Raw genomic sequence first — 22,065 nt, 5'->3', positions numbered from 1 at the left:
TCAGCTGTCTGAAGCTTGGCTCTATGTATTTATATGGAGGCAGCTGTCAAGATAAATCTAAGGGGTTGTAAAATGACTAACAGCACAAGAAAGACAGTTTTTCTCTTTTTGCTTATTTAAAATATTGGCTATTTTCACTCTTTGGGCCTCAAACTATTGTTTAAGTGAAAGTATCTGATATATAGAGAAACTAACTTCCTGAAATGTCACAAGGAGCCCTCGACTACACACTGCTTTTTTTTTTGTAAGGGCTCACAAGTAAAAGTGATGCAACATGACTATACATATGAAACTTGTGTAATTTTTCAGACCTGACCAATGTCATGACTTACAAGGCGTGAAAAGTGGAAAGTGGTCCTCTGCCTTTGGTGAAGCAATCATTACTCAGTTTATTCTGCAACTTTCTCTGTGTGACTAGATTTTATTTTGACAACTGTGCTAAATGAATACTTATATTTAAAGGCACATGTTAACTAAACTTGATTGAATTAATACTAAGGGTTCCTGCTTAGTGCCTCAAGTAATAGTGTAAAAGTAATTTACACATACAGTATATAATACACTGAATTAAGTGAGCAGTTTTTGTGGTCTTCACCCTTTAGGGGCCACAAATGGTCTGTGTAAAATTTCAGGAGAATACATCCAATAGTTGTTGAGATAATTCAGTGTAGACAAAAGTGCTGGATCAACCAGCAGATCGACATTTCCAACCCTAGAGCCATGCCTACCTTCTCAAGTAGAAAGTGACTGCCCTGATGTTCAACATGATCTCATCATTTTCTCTGGTTGTGTTCATTTCTCGTCTCCTGTTGTCTCCAGTAAGTCACTAAAGGGACTTCATACTCCAGCAGACCACAGGTGGTGACACTAAGTCAATACATCTGAAAAGAAGAGGCCTGAAAAACAAGTTGTCCTCATCACATGCCCGCCTCCTGGTGGTCGGATTGTGGTGTTACACATCCCTGTTTGCTGTAGGGTCCTTGGCTCAGTGGGGACATTACAGTCCTGAACCTTACGGCACCGCCTGCTGCATTGACTGGCAAATAAAACTAATAAGTAAAAGGATATGCACAATTATTGTAAAGGAGATGGAAATATGGTTTTGGGCCCTCATCTGTAAACAATTATCAAAAATACTGGTAATGAAGCATTAGATATTTCTTTAGTGTGTAAAATCTTAATTCATAAAAATTGTTATTGAAATAAATGTGTAGTGGAAACTACAAATGTGAAGCTGAAGCAGGGTTCTGTAGACTGTTATTGATGGAAGATGGACGGGGTTAGATGCTGAGGCCAGTGTTTCAGATTCCAGAGTCAAAAGTTGTTCAGAATTCTTCTTTACAGCACCAAGAACGGCACATGTTTCACTTCATAAGCTCCTTGTTTCTTTTACTTAGAGAAAGTGACCGAACTCCCTTCAACAATCCAGCAGGTTAATTTTGCTTTTATGAGAACAAACAAAACGTTCAATATATTTATGTAACTCAAGCTGCATTACCTTAAATGTAACATCTTCTGGTAAAGTCCTAGTAGTAATACATTAAGCTGGATTTACTACAGTAAACCTTTTTAAACTTAGGCTGCTGCTGACTGTCACTTCACTTCTTTGGCAATGTTTAATATTAACCTGTAAACAAAGTCCCTGAACTCCTTCAAAAATCTTCTTTGTTAGAAACAAACATGGATCATGACACTAATCATTTCTTGAATGTTAACTTCTCCTGGTAAACTTGCCTAAATAGAAATACACTGTTATTAAATATAATATTTAACATTAGGTTCCTGTTGCTTTGTCATTGTTTTACCAGATCAGGACATGTTAATGTTAATCTTACCCTAATGCTTTGAAAAATACATGAAGGTACCAGTATGCAGAGCTTCTGTTGGTACTCCCAGGAGTCAAAGTCTTAACATGACTGGAGCTTTTAAGAGGTATCTCTATATTTTTGTCCTCCGCAGCTATGTATGTGAGATGGTCAGAATATTAGGAACACCTCTGAATATAATGTAATCCACTACAACAATACCTTTAACTATAACCTCAAAAATAAACACACAGTTGAATTTATACACATATGACAGATTCACCAAAAAAAACCCAAAACATTTTGAGCTTCATAAACAGATTTTAAAGCAGAAGTGTTGCACCGAAGTGCATACAATTACAGGTGGACCTAATAAGGTGGTCAGTCATGGAGTGGTCCAACATTAGCATAGACCATTCATCCTGCATTTAAGGAATAGCCTATAACAAATCTGATACTTTTGTCCAAATAATGATTGTTTTATAAACATTTAACTAACAAGTGAACCTAAGGCAGGAAGGGAAAGTGTGGAGACAGATGTCTGCAATGGGACCTCTATGGAGACAGGTGTGTCACTTCCAGCTATCCACGGCACAATACAATTTCAAAGTAACTGGAGAACTGATATGTTTTGTGGCTTTGAATTATAAAACATGATTGGATTGTTTTTTTTAAATGCATGATGAACTGGGGCTGCTTGACAGTCAAATTAGTTAATTTGAAATGCAGAAGAATGCAAAGAAATGTGCAATACAGGGCCAGACCTTCACACCATAAACACATGTTGATAATATTATCTTATGTGTATGCTGAAATAAATATTTTCATAAAGATTCATATCTCTACATTTGACCTTTCCCAGTAGTTGCTTCCAGAAAAACAGATGTGATTTGAGTATTAAGGGGCCTGTGCGCTTTAACGCCCCTGGTTTGGGACAGGTTGGACCGCAGAGTGAAGGAAGCAGGTGACTACCCAGTGAAACCTGGTGAGAGAAAGCCAGTGTGCAATGATTTTATCAACTCAAAAGGTTTGGAGAACACATTTTGGTTTGCTTGCCCACTTTTCAAAGCTCACTACGTCAATCCGTATGCAGAGGTTTGATGTCATCGGCGTTTGGAGGCATACTGTTACAACCTATCCCCTCAGAAAGGGGCAGTGACTGCTGAATAATAAATTCTCCGAACCCGCCCATGTAATGTTTATTGATCAGCTCTCCGTCAGGCCTATCTGACAGCAGTCAGCTCCAGTGTGGGTATGGCGTCGCTGCGCCGACACAGGGTGAATCCTCACCTCTCCGTGGGAATTGGCCAGTCACGTAGCGGGACGGCACTTCTCGGTCACTGTTGATAGGGATCATCCATGGCCATGGAGGACGAGGATAATAATAAAACGCTCACTGCGACTAACACCCAAACGGGCATTAGGAAGGGAAACGATGTCGGAGAAAACGGGGCTTGCATAGACAGGCAGCCGGAGACGGTGGTCCACCAAGCGGGGCTGAAGCAGACTGCAGCTCGCGGCAGCCGCAGTGGTCCTGGAGCTCACACTGCAACAGGAATCCGGGTGCTAAAGGCAAGTCCTAAAGGCTATTAGTCATGATGCAGTATGTGATTCACACATGGTCAACAAATAGCTTTATATTGTGTTACATGTCAGGGATTTTCTTACGCCGCAGCTGGTTATTGAAGCAGGGCAAAGTGCATGAGAATTAACTGTACCCTTGCAAAATTATATAACGACTGTGACATAAAGTGACTGATGTTGTCTGGTTGATGATTTATCTGTGTATGATTGCCATTCAGTAAGGCGTGTGTCAGAGCCACACACACACTGTAGACTGTCAGAGCTTTTAGGGCCCACTGATGATCAGTTTTCTGACATTTAAGGATAAGACTCATGATATATACTGACATAAGGTATATGTCCCTGCCCCATTAGTAAATACCACAAGTAAAATTCTGATTTTTCTCCAGATTTGATTAAGCCCTTCTGTATTTGTGCAAATATAGCCTGTCAAACTGTTTACCCATAATTCAGTCAGTGTGAGCAGCTTAAGGACAATACAAGTCTCTTTTCACGCCTTTCAACATTAACATAAAATAACCAAGCTGTGCTTCTGAGAATTAGTAGCCTACGGAAATTCCTTGATCTCTCTCTGCTAAAATATGACTATGTTTATGGATTTGCTGAGGCACAAGCTACAGTTTACAGTTGCTTTGACTGAACATGCACGGTCCTGTTCAGCACAGCTATGCTTCACATAGACACAGTGACATATATCCACACCTGGAAGCTGCCCAGTACATTTGTAGTTGACTGGGGTGAGCAAACTCCACAGCAGCAAGCAATGGTTCAGTGCTTCACTCACACTCTTTGATAGTAGATGTCAAGGAGAGCGTAGGTAGCTTACTTTCACTGTGGCCACACAGTGTTTTCAGCAGATATGGGATTTAAACGAACCTCTGTCTGCTCATAGTCTTCCCTCTCTAACCTCTGCTATAAAGCTGCTCTGTTTATGACCCAGGTTAATTAGTGAAGGTGAAAGTTTATTCTTAAACGTTGGAATGGAAGTTGAACAAAATATTCAACTCAAATACAAGTATATGAAATGGCAAAAATTTAAATGAGCTTTCTATTAGACATCAGATATCCCAGCAGTCGGTGAACGGATTTGCCAATTAATTGATTAATTGAATCAAAAGAAAATTAATTGATAATTATTTTGATAAGCAATTAATTATTACATTATGGACCAAGTAATAATACAAAATATTTATTGGTTACAGGCTACAACCAACAGGTTTTTGGCAGTTGGTCAACACAAAATAATAATTTAATCACTTTGGGAAATTGTGAGCAGAATTTCTTTTATCAATCCATTCCAATTCCTTTACTCACTGGACTACATTTCTTTTGACACTTTTTCAGAGATCTGGATTTGCTTTGAGATAATCCTTCTTATGCGACACACAGCAGCAAATTGCTCAGAGTCTACTGACTGAAGCAACATTTGCAAATAGTGCTGATGACACCTTTAGGTCACAAAACTGGATGCTCTGAAGACTTTCATATCTTCTGAGTAGGTGTGGGCTGAAGGTGCATCCCTGACAAAAGTCCACGATCAGTGTGTCTGTGTGTATATACAGTATGTACTGCAGAGCCAACATGCAGAGTCACAGTAGTAGAGAGACACAGTATCATTACCTCTTGGACCAAGTAACACACAGTAAAACCTTTACTGTACCGTGAGCAGTAGTAGTTTCTATGTGGCTGATGTTACTCAGATTTTATAATCATTTTCATAAAGGTCCTTACTGTCAAATGTAGAAAGCATTGCATAATTTTCAGGAACATTGCACATCTGACTAATATCCACACAAGTCATTAGGGAAATAGTCAGTCCTCAGTAAGAAAGCTAACAATGAAAAAAACATTAAGTCATGATCGGCGCTGCATCTATCGAAAGAACTGCTCAGGAAATGTAGAGTTGAATCTAGAGGAAGGCAATTACATGTCACTGTAATGGAAGGAAATACTAGCTAGCACACACCTTCTAATTACTTTATATTGATTAAATAACATGCACAGCTTATTAGTATGCCTCACCCAAGTGCCACAACATGGGGGAGGGGTGCCCCTTCTCTCCTACAAATACAACTGCACCAATTTCCAGCCGTGTCACCTTCACTTAACTCCACAGTAGTTTTCCTTTCCAGTTGCATACAGTACAAATGGAAAGGTGTGCAGCAGGATACTAGAAAGTGTGGTTGCAGTCCACTAAATACATGTGGAGAGATAATTTTATGACTTCTCCATTAACTGTAAGACAAATACTGGTCCACCAAACCAGGATGAAATCTGTACTGTCCCTCTTGTGTCTGAGGCTGTGTATCACAGCCCGATGTTTTCATTGTTCAAATCCACTAGTTCATTCTGTAACAGCCCCGTCTGTAAGTGGCTGTTCCCAAAGCTGTCGATCAGCCCCGTGGGCTGTCATATTGTCTCAGCATGTTTTGTCTTTGTGTCACTGCAGCTTTTGATAAAATTTTATGTTCTAGAAACATTAGCTCTGAAACTACACAAGGTGAGCGTTAGTAGATTATTGAGATCTGGTAACTCTCAGCACAGATTTGTTTTTAAGGAAGCCCACAGCACCTCTGAGAGGGTCGGAGAGTGTGAACAACTCTCAAGCAATTTAGGCACCCCAAGGCTGTATCTGATATGTTCAGTATGTATCTGATGTTCATCTCTGTGTTAAAATGACTCTGTCTCTGTCAGCAGCGCAACATGAAGCGGAACGGGAGTCGTGGCTGTGTGGCAAGAAAAACTAGATTTGGATCACGAGAGCGGGACTGGCTAAAGGGGGACACCCAGCGGGGCTGTGTGTGTCTGTATGGGGGGACAGTGGACCCCCAGCCACCTGCCTCTGGTCCACAGGCCTCCTCCACCCCTCAGACAGACCTGCAATTGGTGCTGTGCTCCACCAGTACCACAGTGGAAGAGCTATGTGCTCAGAGAGATGGACAGGGACTCTATGTTCAGCTGCATGGAGATCTAGTCAGGTAAATACACATAAAGCCATACAGTTTTTAAAAAATCATTTCCTGTGGTCAAATACTATATGTGTTTGCATTTGAGTCCTGCTAACAATTAGGCACAACATTTTCTAAAAGCAGACCAGAGGTCAGTTGTAGCTTGGAGGCTAGTGGCTTTTTTGGTCAATGGCCAGGACAGAGGTATTCCAATCCCTGTGCCCTTCTCAGAGCAGCACATGTGGGTTAAACCTGTTAAACTGGTTACCAGGAATGGGCCAACACATGCATCCAACATCCAACAGCTGCAGCCTTGCAGTGTCTTCATAGGATGTAATCATTACTGTGCCCTCTGCAGCATCTGACAGCTCATAGCTTAATGTATAATCATGTACTAATATGGAAATGGGGAAAAAAGAAAATGACTTGAAGTGTAAAAAGACATTTTGGGATGCACTTAAGTGAGTACAGTGCAAGTGAAATATGAGCTTTTATGCAGTTGGTTTAGACAGCTGGAAGCACGTCTCCTTCAGACACAGAAAACACATTTAAAATGGGTATAATGGTGTAGAGTGATATTAGGGATAGCAATTTAGAAGTATTATGTTTCTAAATGGATGTGCACATGATAATATTATATACAAACTATACCAGGCCCGTGTGAGCCTTACTGTCTGCTCAGTTTTGTGAGATGTTGAGAAAAATCTTAAACTGTAAACATGTAAAAGACATGTAGGGTACCAGCAAAAATGGCAGTAGGTGCAGGAAGTTAGCCAGCAGTGTGATCAGCTAAGATCATTTGAACCAACTCCACGTTGATTAAAAGATGTATGCACTGCAGAGTAATGCAGAATGACAGGCCTAATATATGAAAGGCTTTTAGTAAGCCTGTCTATAGGATACATTGGTTCAGCTTATATTTCAGCAGCACTTAGATTCAGTTTGCCTGTGAGTATGACTGGGTGGCTTTAGATTAAAGTTTCCAACATCTAAAACCATGGTATTCACAGCTTAAGAACACTATGATTCCTATTTATGTAAAGGAAATTTCCATCCCTACAGGCAGCACATAGACTACTGTAAAGTCACGTCAGCGTTGCATTGATCATGTTTCTCTTCCTTGTAAACACATTTTATAAACTTGTTAGATAAATATAGTATTATGTGTGTACTGTATAAATGATCATCTGAGACATACAAAGCTCTTGATAGCAGTGATGTGAGTGTTATGAAGGACTTAATGGAGGGGGCAAAAGCTTTTTTTTTATTTAGTAATTTTCTTTTTATAGTTTGCAGTAATGTGCTGCTTACAGGAAGAAGTGGTCTCTGTTCTGTCCTCCAAAGGGAATATTGCTTTTTTTTTCAAGCCAGACAAATTCCCTTGTAAGATAAATTTACTGAGGCAGTGAAATTGTTGGAGGACATCCATCCTTCCATTCCATTCATCCCTTTTTGAACTACTTATCCTGGTAAGGGTCACGGTGCTAACAGGGTGAGCAGAGCTGTCCACTGTTGTTTTTTCCAGCAACAGGCTATTCCTTGGGGATTCATAAGTGTTACAAGGACAGATTGGTTATATTATTCCTAAGGCATGTTCTGGGTGTATCCCAGAGTTTCCTTTCCCAGTTTGTCATGCCCAAAACACTTCCAGAAGGAGGATCCCTAATACCATGTGGTTCCCAAATCACTGAGCTCCTCACTCTGAAGTTTAAAGTGAGGCCAGCCTCCCTGCAGAGAAAACCCATCTCATCTTCTTGTAAATGGTGTTATATGGCACTTTTCTATGCTACTGGGTGGCATTTGACACCTTTTCTCTGCGTTGCCTAAAGTTGGAGGGTATGAAAATAAATGAGGTATATCAGTGCTAAGTGTTATTGTGAATGGTCAACAGGGACCAGTGACTGTCAGTCACCTTCCTCTTGGAAGTTGCCTAAATACTGCATTGAGGTGTTGAGGCCACAGCTGTGTGAAGTCAGACAACAGGATCCTGTCTGACAGAGGGAAGGTAAACTTGGGCATAGGTAGTGGTATTTGTTTACCCACTGTGTTTCTGGCTGTCAAATGTGGCTCTTTTAATTAAATCATTTAAAGTCATAAAAATGGATGGCACACAATCACTTAAAACAGCTGTCAGAAGTGATTAGCTTCTGAGGAGACGCGTGTAAGTAAACCCCAGTCCTTTGTTTTGATTTCCAGCTGGTCAGTTCGAAAGCAAAAGTGTGAGTTGCATTTTCTGTTGCTCTTACAAAACTTCCTTCATGCAGCCAGACTGCAGGCATTTTTGTGACATGCTGCATTTACTGGATCAGACTAAGGCTACTGGATTACAGCGTTGACATATTGTATTAGTAGTTGAACTACACAGATGCACAGACATTACTGTTTTCTAAAATATATGGTGCACTTAAACAGAGTGACAGGGCTTTCAGTCTGTTAAAATGGGCCAATACCTGCCTTTGAACTAAACTGAAGTTTGTTGTGCAATACTGTATATTCATATTTGATGTGCTGTATATTTATGTCTTTTGACTCAGCACCTCCTGAACAAGAAGGGGTTGGTTATCCCATTAAAAATTATCTGCTGCTTTTGATGTCGATAAAAGAACTGTTAGCCTTCAGTTTGATGTTAATGCTTCAGTGTGTACCTAGTAAAATATACTTGTATTACTGTTTTGTGACAGCATTGTTGTACCACCTCTCCTTTTCTTTGTCCTGTAGGAGGCTGGACCCCTCTGAGCATCCGCTCCAGATGGTGTATGACTACCTGACAGCAATGGGCTACACAGACCCTGTACGAGTGCAGCAAGAGGCAGCCAACTCAGACCTCAGCTGTTTGATCCGTTTCTACAGTGGTGAGTACTGACCCACAGGGGCCATCATCCCCAGCCTTCTTTACCTGCTGCTGCTCAGTGGGATCTGGTAGGAGCCCGGTGTCTTCCTCTGAAGGCCGTAAGTCAGGCTGCGGCGGGTCAAATGTTCCAAAATTGCTTGATCCCATTCTCTTTTGATCTTGTGTCTGTGTGTGTGTGCACTTTAAACAAGCATTCTCCTCTGGATAATGCAAAGGCACTTGTTGTTTGAGGCTCTCTGGGAGTGATGCACTTCTGAAGTATAGAGAGACTATAGCCTGGAATACCACAAACACATACCCATTATGGCCTCATGATAAGTGACTGGCTATCCTTCATCCTGTGGAGTTTCTCTGTCCCCATTTGGGCTGCCTTTTACCCTCACTTGTCAGTACTCTCCCATGACCCCACAACTGGGGAAAGTGTCCTTGTGTATGTCATTGTGATATATTAAAGCATTAGCAGAATGGATGCGGCTCTTTGAAGAAACCAGTGACAAATTTGTATAGCTGCATCCGTCTTAACAGGGCTCACATAAACCCACTCTCCTTGCTTGAGCTTTGCATTGGTCTAATGATACCCTTATAGTAACAGCAAATGAAGGATTTGCTTTTAAGCGTAAATGCTGAATGATATTCTGTGATATGTTTCCACTTAATAAACCAAATGATACTCCTGTTGAGTTGGTGGAACTCCTCACATGCTGTTATGCAAACCAAAGCGTCAAAAGGGCTCACATGAAATTCCTCCCACATAAAGTAACCGACCATCTCTACGATGAACTGCAGTGGTGCCACGCTAAATAAAAGTACATGCTAAAAACAAACGTCTGTGGCTTTGTTTTGAAATTCTCACACATGAGGAGACTAAAGATCCTAACTGACATTCAGATTTGTCCAGTATGTAATGATTTGGGGTTTTGATTGGGTTTTGATTTGGTGCTCATTTGGGAAGCATAAAATTTAAATCCTTCTGTGTCTTATCAGGAACTATGTGTCCTTTATCTTTCATAGACAAGTGGACACCACACAGCTTTGATAATCATCACTTACCAGAACACAACTCAAGTTAAACAGCCTTTACATTGTGTTTTCTTTTTCTGGCTTTAGCTAGTTTCTTTTGAATGAATACAGTCTTGGCTTTATATCAGCCTGGTAATACAACTGTTTGTTTGTTTAGCTGTCAGATCTCAAGCTCACCGTGGCCTCAGTCTTATTTCTAGTCCTCCTGTGTCCATTGGAAGCTTAACTGTTGTGTGCCTCTGAGAATTGGCCAGATCTTGACTGCTTGGCTAGTGAGGCCACACTGGCCAGAGTCTAGTCAGCCCCTTGGAAACTTCCTGCCTTCTTTTGTCAACTCATGGGAAAACAGGACCAGCAACCAGTCCTGACTGGCATTCAGGCACTTCTCACACCATAGAACCGGGAAAGAAGTAACTGGATCTTGCAGGTTGTTCACCCACCTTCCAAGTACAAGTGTTCAGGAGCTCTCCAGTCATACAGTTTCATGGGTAGACCTCATTTTTGGCTGGCACAATGTAACCCTGGCTTTTTATTCCAACCCACAGTGATGTTGTAGGTGGGCTGTGATGTAGTGTTGAAATGCATAACAACAGCCTGAGGTCTTTCTAACAGGTGTTTGCTTGTCAAACAGCAGGCACCTGGTGGTGGGTAGACTCAGCAGATGAGGAAAATAGTGGTCTTTCTCATCTTTTCCCATCTTTTTTCTTGTGAAATGCTGGTTTGATTTTCCTCTTCCATCCTTTACAAAGTATTCAGATCAGTTAGTCTGAGGAAGACGCTTGCTCCAGCGGCACTGGATTATGAGTATTGGTTAATAGTCATCATAATAGTAAATAGTCAGTGGTGTCCATGCTCATAGAAGGACATGCTTTTATTTTATTTCCTGGTACACACATTTACATGCGTGTGCGTTTTTCTGTGTACTCTTGACTTTATGAGTTTGCTTGAATTGATGGCTGCATTTATGGCTTTATTTTCTCTCAGACCATTAAAGTGTTTCAAAGTGCAGTGCAGCAGGTAATTTATTAAACTTCACCATCCGCTTATTTGTTCAGGAAACTCATCTCGAACCTTCTCCACCCTTCTGCTTCCCACACACACGCACACACCCTCCTGCTGTAGTGCACAGATGAGATGAAAACAAACATGGAGGAGGGAGTAAATATTTCTAAACGCTGACATAAAAAAGAAAACTCTCCTAGTGAAAACAACTGCAGAGACCTGAGGGCCAGTGGTTCTCTGTGTCGAGCCATGCAGCTGCATGGCAGACTTGCATCAAAGGCTTGCTGTAACTACTGACACTTGTCCACTGGGCCCTGTTCCATCTCTGCCGGGGTTGATCTTTGTTTTACACATCAACTGCATATAAAAATGGATGATGTTTCATGACTTCCTGCAATGACGCAAAAGTGAATCCAAGGTTATTGCCAATAAGGGGGCAGCCATCTTGCTCTTGTGACACATTTTGCACAGGAGCACCCATATCAGGCCACATATTGAAGCTGTTAATCATCTTTAATACAACCTTTTTTTAGATCATCAAATAACTATTCAAAACCAACCTACCAAAAAATGAACACTGCACACAGATTAATCTAGCTAAAATCACAGAAATCACCATTGGGAAAATTTTATGTGTACTTTGAATTTTTAGTTTGGCTTATGTCCGCTAAAATGGAGGGGGTGGGGGTTTTGACCTATACTGCAAGCAGCCGCCAGGGGGCTCGACTTGTGATGGATTCCTTTCTTTCCTGTCACGTTGTCAATCTTTATATACAGTCTATCCTCACCTTTGAGCTCAGAGACCTGAAGCTGCTGGACACAGTTCATGTCAGGCCCACTGTCGGTGTCAGAGCAGACACGAATAGTTAATTTGTTAATAAGTTATTGATTTGGCTGGTGGTGATTTACCAGCAGAAAATAAACCTGAATGAAGAATTTAGATGTGCTAAGCTGTGATAACATTGATGGTGAACTAAAGTCTGCAACTCAGAGGCTCAGTAGTTTAATCATTGAGTCTTAATATTCAGGTCCTGGAGGAACAGAAAGACTAAATTCACCAAGTGTCTTCATGTTGTGGTTTAAATGGAGAAAAAGTTGGTTCACTGGGACAAAAAGTGGAGAAGCAGTCAGACTGAGATTTATGAGAAAAACGAAATTCTGTTCAGATGTGTGTTGTCACAGAATTCCTCATAGTATTCTGTTTCTGTGTCCGGGCTCTGTTTTTGCTGAGGGTTTTCACTGTCCCATCTGAAACGTGCAGAATCTCTCTAGACTCGTAGATACTTTTCAAGTCAGTTGCTTTGCTGCTGCTGAAACATATCCACCATTTTAATGTCATCTGTATTCAGAATCAGTATTCAGCTGTGCATGTTCCATCTGTATTCAGCTCAGTGTAGGCTTTCTGTGTTTGATATCAGAATTTAATTTCCTGCTCAAAGTTTAAAGTCAAGTTTTTTATTAGAGGTAAACACAGACCACCGAGGCAAGGCAGCTGCTGGGTGGTAGGTTAAATCTGAATTTTATGTCAAAAAAAGCTTGCTGTTCTGAGTCAAATCAGACTGTTTCCACCTCCACTGACCCCCTACTGCATGCTAACGCAATCTCTGCAATCTTGAGCAAAACAGCAAAGCTCTGTGATTCAGTTGAGTGTCTGTAATTCCCTTGAAATCATCCAGTATGTGATTAAAAACAGAGTCAACATATAAACACCCTCCAGATCAAAATCGGGAGTCACACACTAAAACAGTTACACAAAAGAGATGAAAATCGGCACAATAACTTTGTCTTTTGGCCGAAAAAAAAAAAAAACTTTAACTGATTTGCAGTAAATTTACGGTTTGTTGTCCTTCCTACGATGTTGGATCATTTTAAATGTGTTGCACTATTCATTTATTTGAGTTTTGCAGGAGAGCAGATGCTTTGATTCAAGTCAGAGTGGTGTTAACTCTTTCTGGTTACTCACCAAGTACACAGCCATGCTCTGAAAAGTGGTGGTGGATTTGCTGTTATCCAGTTAATGAACAGTTGTTCCAAACTGTACATTGTTATTCACTTTTATATTCAAATTAGGGCTGCAGCTATCATTTATTTTCTATCATTGTCATTATGCCGTTGTTAGGACTGATTATTCTGCAGGTTATTTTAGGAATTAATGGTTAGGTCTATAAAACAACAGAAAACTGTAAATGTTCATCGCAGTTGCATAGAACGGAAGGTGATGCCTAAGATATTTTGTTGGGAAACAATTATTTTCTCATATTTGAGAGGCTGGAATTATCAAATGGCATTTTTGCTTGAAAAACAATTGAAATGCTTGCTCCATTTTTAAAATAGTTGCAGGTAAATCAATCTGTCAATCAACTTAATAAATAATTGACCCATTATTTGTTTCTAATATTTAATGATAACAAGTGTAATATTAGTATTATGTTACATGAATGTAATATAACAATTATCTATTTTGACAAATGGTGGTTTGCGTCCTTTCTCATCTTTCATTGCCCAATCGCATCCTAAGTCCCTGCATCCGTCTCTGTTCAGTTATTCTGCTCTCTCTCTTTTCCCCCTGTCTCTTCTTCAGTGATGACGGAGTAGAATTTGACCTGTTGAGGCCTTGTTGCTCATCCAGGATGTCACTTGGTTTGCAGGCAAGTGAAGGCTGCAGCCACGTTTGATAAGATGTCATACAGTTGGCTCTCTGATCCGCCGCTCATCACACTGTCCCTGTGGTTTGGCAGCTTGTCCAGGGAGGATGTTTGACACAGCTTGATGATTATTTTAGTGGAGGCTGCACAGCTTGTCTGTGGTCCCGCTCTTCTAGACTCGCATAATAGCTTTGACAAAAACATCCTGCAACAGAAAAGCAGTGTTTCACAACATGAATGCCATTAAATCCCTCTGGAGCCACTGGGTATGGTCAACGATTGTCATCATCAGTGGGATGGGAGTAATTTTGCTGGTTTTCTGCAGAGTAGCTAGAGGTTACTGGAGACAGTATGGAGGTTTACCAACTCAGATTGGACTTTGGTTTTGTGAACAACCTGTTTCCTTAGCATCAAATAGCCCCACAGCACTGTCAAACAATAACCAGCTTGACTGACCAGTTTTTTATTTTTATACTGTGAGCATCTCATGTTCTCAGCCTTTGTAAAAGATGTTATTAGGACATAGTTTGAATGGACTCTATTTTAATGTGCTGACAACAGGCACACCTTTCTTTCTTTGGAACACATGCATCTGTGTAGGACGGAGCTCAGGAAGATTTGTTCATTGCATGAAGCTGTGCATGCACAGCTTTGATAGGTTTTCTTGTTCACATATACAGTTCCTACATACACAGTTTAAGCTAGTTTTTCACATGCTTTGATAGATGAGGTGCCTCTTCTCCTGAATTTGCTCTGTTTCACATTTGTATGTGCCATCAGCTGGGTAGCTGTGTTTACATGAGGAAGCTCCCCACCCCCCTTTCTGTGGTCGAGTTAAATGGCTGATATGGCTACAACATTTATAAAGCATGTGTTTAGCTTTTTTTTTTTTTTTAATTATTTCTATTGGTAAGAAAATGAATAATAAGAATAGAAAAACAGATGTAAAATGGTGGTGCATATTTCATCACCACGGAGGCACATAGAGCATCGAGGAGACAAAGACCATTTTACTATGTGCACCCTCCTGTGTGAATATGTACACCGTGGTATTCCTGTGCTATGGTTCATACATTCATTACCTTTATTTTCTGTTTTACAAATGTGAGAAGGAAAACCAAGTCCCTTGCATGTGCCACAAAGAGATGACTGACAGTCACATCACACTTACAACAAACCTTAAGCTGCCTTGTCTTACTAACGGGAGCCGAGCTCCCTCTAGCTCCCCCGTAGTTCCCAACTAACTGCAGAGCTCTGCTGGATTTTACCTACTGAACTTTATCTTGGTCTTAAAGTGTAGAGTTTATATTTCATGTGTACACTTATAGAATCCAGCAAACTGGTGCCAGATCTCTTGCACTTGTTCCTGCCTTTTTAAGTGCCAAATCAATATAATAGAAGGTTGTTGAATTCTTTAGCTGGGCCACATCTTGCTGTTTTTAGGGTTGCTTTTAATTGCTTTTTGGTTCACTTTATTTGCTACTTTTAATATAGACAGAGCGTTGATACATTAGGCCTGTGTGTTAGCACTCTGCAGGTAGTGCTCTTAAAAACGCAGCCCCCTGACAGCATAACAAAGCGAGGTGTGGAGTGTGCTTGTTTCTGGTGATGTATTGTGAAGCCAGTCAGAGCTGCCTGTCAGCCTGAGCAGGTCCATGATGATGAGGTTTTTGATATGCCTTGCAGTGGGTGAGTGTTGTGCTAAATTACTTGTTATAATTAATATTTTGTATTTATTCTAACCTAATGTCTTATCAAACGAGAGGTGAAGGAGAGTATGAGCAAGAATTCAATTCCATCTTTTCATACCTGACAATTTCCCATAGTTTGTGCTGTAGATGCATTTTAGTTGATGCCACAAAAGCTCTGGTCTGCATTCCATATGTTTTCCCTTTTTTAGATAGCTCCACACTACCCAGCACTGACCCTGTGAGGGTCTGCGCCTCTGTTTTTCTATTGGCGTGAGGGACACCCAAGGATCAGGCACTGCTATTGATCTGCCCGCCAGTCAGTTTGTTGTCAGAAGCACTTGGCTTGTTCATTATCAGTTTCCTGGCAAAGAAAAACATCAGGAGGCTTTCATTTCATTTGGATGCCCTTCAGAAGTGAAAGGGAAGTTAGAGAGAAAGGGAAAGTCAGACAGAAAGAGAGAGAGAGAGAGAGAGAGAACACAGAGTGCCAGTGAGAGCCCCTGAGTGGGAGGCAACATAAGATGGTTTGAGGAAAATGTGACAACAGAGGACGAGGCCGAGGCATTGTGTCCTCAGTGCTTACTTGACCTGCTGTTAACCTGAATAAACTTGAAGCCTTGCAGCGACGGCAGCACTGCTATCTGATGTGTCCTTCAGCACAATGCTAACACTGCCTGCTGTGCAAGTTGGCATAATTTAATTGAGAGTGAAGTTTAATGTGACAAAAACCCTGACTCATTCATCAATATGACTGATGCTTCTTCTAGGCTAGGATAGCAGTGGAACTGGAGGGGACGTGGGGGTGGAAAAACAGACATTTTGGCAGTCTACCTGCTGTTCACTTTAGCTCTGATATGTTGACTGGCTTTATATCGTCCATTACTGACTATTAGCTCACCAGGCTATTACAACACATTAACAGCTTGCACAAGTTTCTCCTTTCTTCTTTGTGTCCTTATTTGCACACAAAGAGGCATGACATGAATTGGAAGCAGATAGTTGGCACAGTTACACAGAGAAACAGAAAAAAATTCATTAGTTACATTTGTAATAATCAGAACTGCAGCCAGCCTGAACCTCGTGCTTTATGCAACAAAATGACCCAAATGTGTTGAACCACATCACTGGACTTAATTTAATAGTTTGTTAATAATAGAGTTATTGGATAAATTGTTTTCCTTTTACTGTGAGATCAAACATATTATTGTGCAGTGAGATCTATCCAGATGTGGCATATGTGAGATAATGGGGCTGTGTCCATCTTAAATTCTGATGTAAGACCAGTTCCTGGAAATATTACACTACGGATGATATCACACTGACCCGTGAGTATCTTTGGTGTATGAGTGAATTTTCTGGAAACTTGTGTTTGTGCTGTAAGATTGGGTAGCTATGTTCTTGTGCATTAGATCAACCTCTGTAGATCTGCTCTAACCTCTGTGTGTGGGCTTTTTCTTCCAGAGCGTCCGGTGAATCCGGACCAGCAGGAGCGTACCTTGCTGACAGGTGTATTCAGTGTCAGGAAGGGTAAGACCCAGCTGCACAAGTGGGCAGAGCGGCAGGTCATTCTCTGTGGCACCTGTTTAATCGTGGCTTCTGTGAAAGACAGCCTGACTGGGAAGATGCACATCTTGCCCTTGGTGGGGGGAAAGGTGAGAGTGCAGTGTTTGGACAGACTGAAACAGTGTTAATGCTCAATGTAGAGCCCATGCTTTATGCTGAGGTAAAAAAAGATGCTGCACTACTGCATTTGCAGAATTGTGTCATCTAAGGTAATGCATCTCTGTAGGTTGTTTATCCAATTTTTACCTGGAACCACAAATGAGTAACGGTAAATAAAGGTTATAGTTATAATTATCTTTTTTCAGAACACAGTTGGGGTCTGAAATCTTAGCACAGCTGCACACTAGAGTGAAAAAGTCCACTCTAAAATACTTACAAACCCAAACATCAGGTCAGCCTGACATGCAACAACTATGACTCCTCTGCTTGGTGCTGGACATGGAGGTTCTCTCTTCCTTTATTTCCTGCTGTTTTGTATTATCAACTGTCAAATCAGGAAAAATATTTCTCTTAAATGGAAACGTTGCCAATCTGTCAAAGTACTGCATGTTTATGGGTCTTAGGGAGTACTACTCTATACCTAAAAAAGTTGTATAAAGTCTTTAGCTGTTCCAGAGGGAGCTGCAAGAATTTTTCACAATAGCTGAAAAATGTTAAAAAATCTGGGGATGTGGTATTAGGAAGCATTGTGATCACCTGACCTCTGTAGCATCTGCTTCAGGCCACATTAGCTGCTATTGGCTTAACACACCCAAACCTCCGATCAAACTATTTGCAGTCAAGCAGCAGTGTGAGTAATGCAAGTGCCAGGATTTGACAATAAACAGATTATGTCTCTGGTTCTGCTGCATTTGATCCTTTTTTTTAAATGTCCAGTATGAGTCTGACAGTATGTTAGGGGTGCAACATTAAAACAACGGGGTACTGAAATAACTTAGCAAAAAAAAAAAGATGTAGTGCTAACAGTAGCTTGCATTTCTGTGCCGATGCCACTGTCACTGGTAAATTTTAGCTAATCACTCTACCTGTATATATCTCTGCAGCTACAACCATTTTCCGTTTGTTTTCTCTCACAGTGTTCCTCCTCATTGTATCTGTGTGTTTTTATATTGAGGTGGAGGAAGTGAAGAGGAGGCAACACTGTCTGATGTTCAGCTCAGCAGGATCGCAGGCCCAGGCATATTTTGTCAACTTTGACACACTCGCAGACTACCATCGATGGTATCGGCAGGCATCAAAAGTAAGCAACAGACAAAGAGTGTGTGTTATTGCATGTGTGCTACACAATATGTTTCTCCTGTGTTTTCTCTCGGCAGCTGTTTGTTTCCAGTTAGTCTTTCTGGGCTTGTACTTAAATCAGATTTGATGTTGGCACCACAGTTGCCATCTTCCTGTTGAATCGTCCAATCAGAAACCGCCTATCTGTGCCTGATTGGCTACACAGACTCTCAGCGGTGTGTGGCTTTGATTGAACAGCATAGCTTTATTCACATAGTTGTGTCTTTTTTACCATTAGTTAAAGACATTTTTTTTCAAAGGCCATCAGTGGTAAAAACTTTAGTTTTATAAGTGGCTGTGAAGTAGAGGATGCTAAATGACCTAAACTGATTTTTGTGTTTTATACTGTCTTTCAGAGAGAAAGGAAATCATTGTTTCTGTGCTGCATTGTCTCAGCTATCCTAATTAATGGCTACTGTGGCCCAGCTCCTTCTTGGATCAGAGCAGTTTCTGTGAGATTCTCAACTGAGGTGGAGCCAGCATACAGTTAGCCATGGGAGGAGAAAGTCAATAGTAAAAAGAGAAAATCCAATTAGTTGAAGATTCAGGCTAAATTAAGGAGCCCTCCCTACCATGGTGGTATGGATTACTGGGTCAGCACTCTCTGTTTAGGCTACTGAAGATGTGGAGACTGTGGGATGATGACTGATGAAGGTTTTTGGTGGATTTGGGTCAGTTTTTATACTGCACTGCATAAATTTTAAGTGTGTGAGTGTTTGATCAGGTTACATGTATGAATTACTGAATCAGTGTTTAGTGGTACGTTGACCACAATAACTGGTAAAAATCACTGAACCTCCATTCGTGCTATGATGCTTTTATGGACCTCCTCTTTCTTTGTTTTTTTCCTCTATCATATTGCTTCAGTTGTTTTGCAGTCGTAATGCTTGATTACTATGCAAATCATCTAAAACAACAAATCTGCCCTATTTTCTTTCTACCTCTTTAATTCAGCTCTTTCTGTCTGTTTCTATCGCCCACTCTCACACCACTTAATTACTTTTTTAATGAGGAGTTGCTTTCTAATGTGGCTGGCAGATGAGTTGTTTTGTGGGAGATGAGCAGTTTTGTCTTTGTCATCTCTAAAAGCAGTGACATGATGTCATGCTCTGCTGAGCAGCAGTTCCATTTCCTGAGTTGCTGCTCAGTGTGCAGCCTGTAGATAATGGAGGAGAAGCTTGTGCTCAGACTGGATCGACAGCACTGCTGCAGTAGATAGTCTGCACTGGTGGCCGGTCTGTAGCAATCATCTCTGAGATGAAGGGAGCAGAGTGAGTGAGATCTGAACTGTACTAAAACAACCACACAATCACACATGTAGATGGAATGGTACCTTGCTACCTGTGAGGACATTTATTCCCTGCTCTATCTTAGCATAAGACAGTAAAAACTTTGGAAAATAATTTCTATATATGTGTAATGCTGCAGGTGCAATCTGGATTTCATTTCGATTGTGGTTTGCTCTGTCTGCACTGCAGCAACAGGCAGCTCAGATGACGTGAACAGGGCATGTGCAAGTTTCAGGTTTGCTACGATGTTGTGATATGGAAGATGTGATGCTGATAAGGCAAACAGAAAATAGTAGTACTCACTCTAAGTGCTTAAAGCTTTGGTCTAATTCTGTATGTGTGTGCATGGATGCCTGTGTGTGTCTGTCTATAGGTGGTGTCTCAGACAGTCAGCATGGTGGATCTGTCCTGCTACAGTCTGGAAGCAGTGCCTGAGTATCTGTTCTACAGCCAGGACATCACTCACCTCAACTTGCGACACAACTTCATGAGCCTGCAGGGGCCTGGAGGGCTGCTCAACCTCCCCAGGTAATCCCTTATCCTCAGCCTCAGGAATTGCCACAGACATAAAGCCACATGACAATTGAAATTGCCCTTCAGCTGGAAAACACATGATTGTGTCCTCATGGAGGTACAGTAAGTGTCTGTCTTGATGACATAATGAATGTTATAGGGCAGGGGAGAATCCCTGCTGTATTTTCAGGTGCTGTAACTGGCCAGGTGCCCTGGTCTCCCAGTGGAGGTCAATAAAGTAGCATGGTATTCAGAAGAAAGCTGCTAAGATGTCATCAGTCAAACCAGCCAAACATTGCTTGATCAAAGCCTGGCAGTGGTCTCCACTTACTGTAGTTACTATAATAGGAGCAAAATGTTGCTGCAGTTGCTTATTATTGACATAGAACTTTTGTCTGTATTAGATTTGTTTATGAAGTCAGTACTGTATTATCCCATGTTTATCATAATAGAACAATAATTTCTCCAGACCTCTGCTGTTTAAATTAATCATGTAAGCATACATTCTTGAGCCCAGTTAGAATCACCAGCTTTTCAGCCACTGTGCTGATTCAATGTTGTACTGTGACTTGCTATGGTGATGCTCTTCATGTAAGCATGTAATATGCTGGAGCTCTTGTTTGTCACACAGCCTGTGATCCCCTCTCATTTAGACCAGATGTGTGGAAAGAGGTTCTGCCTGTCAAACAGGACAGGAATTCGACTTTGTGTCCAGTTCTGCACTGGAAGCTTAGCTTATTTAAACAAGATGAATTTGACAGTGGATGTATTGCTATGAAGTAATCATCTTCAACCCCTCCAGTTCCCTTTTGTATGTCTCCAGCATTATTGGTTGCCTGGGTTACTGAACACATTACATTATATAAGGGTCTATTCTGCTACTTGCTAAGAGGATTTACACGAGAGTATCTTGCACCCCTTCATTTCTGGTGCTCCCTCCTTTCTTGTTTGTATTTTTAGAATGAGGGTGCATTAATAAAAGGAAGCGGCAGCCTCACTACACCACTTCATTCATCACAGCCCAGTCTCTTGAACATATGCTACAAATGTGTACACATATACATCAGAACTGATGCTTGGGACATACAGTATCTTTATTTGAAATAGCCAGCCTAAGTGGGTGGCTGCACATCTTATGAATGAACAAACATGTATCAGTAATGATCTTCATCAAATGTAGTAGACACTATATGATTGTATACTAAGGTTCCAGTAGTGGTGATTGGAATACTTTTTTCAGTATGAGTACTGTCCTCTCCTGTTTGCTGCTGGCTGCTTTTTTCAGCTGCATTTAAATCGTCTTAATAACATGGTGCAAACCTGAAGCACAAATAACAGCACAAACTCCCACAGTGGACCTGGAATCAAGTCTACAGTATCTAATTTCTGCAGAGTTCACCCTGGATTTCATCACCCTCAGCTGATAGTTCACCATACATCTTTTTATTCACATCTCTTGTCCACTGCCTTCTCCTAAAGCTCAGCAAATAGCTGTGCACATCAAACTGTGCATTGAAAATGTAGACCACGGTAGCAGATCAGCTAATCTGCCGGTGCTTGTGTGTGTCATTGATTCTTCACAGAGAAATTTTACTTTACCACTCTCAAGCTGGTGGACAGGAGCCTTGAATTTCCTGTATTTTCACTGATGTTCCTTTGCATCACAATATGCTTGACGAGTAACCTTGTGTTACCCATATGAAAGCAACAACAACAACTTATATCCCTCTTAGTTTAAATTGCAGCCTATGATTGACGTTGGTTGAAGAAATAAACACACTATGAATTTTTAGTATGTACCTTTTCTTTGGCACAGGGACAGCACTGCTGTACATCATAGCTGTGTGTTGTCAAGACCCATCCAGGAACATCAGGC

The 22,065-nt window shown here is 41.0% G+C and overlaps 1 protein-coding gene across 3 annotated transcripts in view; it reads left to right on the top strand.

The window, feature by feature from the left end:
- The first annotated feature begins 3,006 nt into the window (after positions 1-3,006).
- Positions 3,007-22,065, top strand: part of phlpp2 (PH domain and leucine rich repeat protein phosphatase 2) — a 33,268-nt gene continuing 14,209 nt past the window's right edge. The window contains exons 1-6 of one of the 3 annotated variants that reach the window (XM_020607166.1): positions 3,007-3,377; positions 6,084-6,367; positions 9,056-9,189; positions 17,008-17,198; positions 18,224-18,349; positions 20,050-20,204. In XM_020607166.1, coding sequence (XP_020462822.1) covers positions 3,165-3,377; positions 6,084-6,367; positions 9,056-9,189; positions 17,008-17,198; positions 18,224-18,349; positions 20,050-20,204 — 1,103 coding nt within the window. In that variant the 5' untranslated portion in view covers positions 3,007-3,164. The remainder of the gene's footprint in view (positions 3,378-6,083; positions 6,368-9,055; positions 9,190-17,007; positions 17,199-18,223; positions 18,350-20,049; positions 20,205-22,065) is intronic. The other 2 variants (XM_020607175.1, XM_020607183.1) reach the window with 2 other exon arrangements.

The sequence above is a fragment of the Monopterus albus genome, unplaced genomic scaffold, assembly GCF_001952655.1.
Source record: "Monopterus albus unplaced genomic scaffold, M_albus_1.0 scaffold4.1, whole genome shotgun sequence".
Lineage (NCBI taxonomy): Eukaryota > Metazoa > Chordata > Actinopteri > Synbranchiformes > Synbranchidae > Monopterus > Monopterus albus.
Note: the sequence above shows the minus strand (reverse complement) of the source record. Positions and strands in the feature narration are given on the sequence as shown.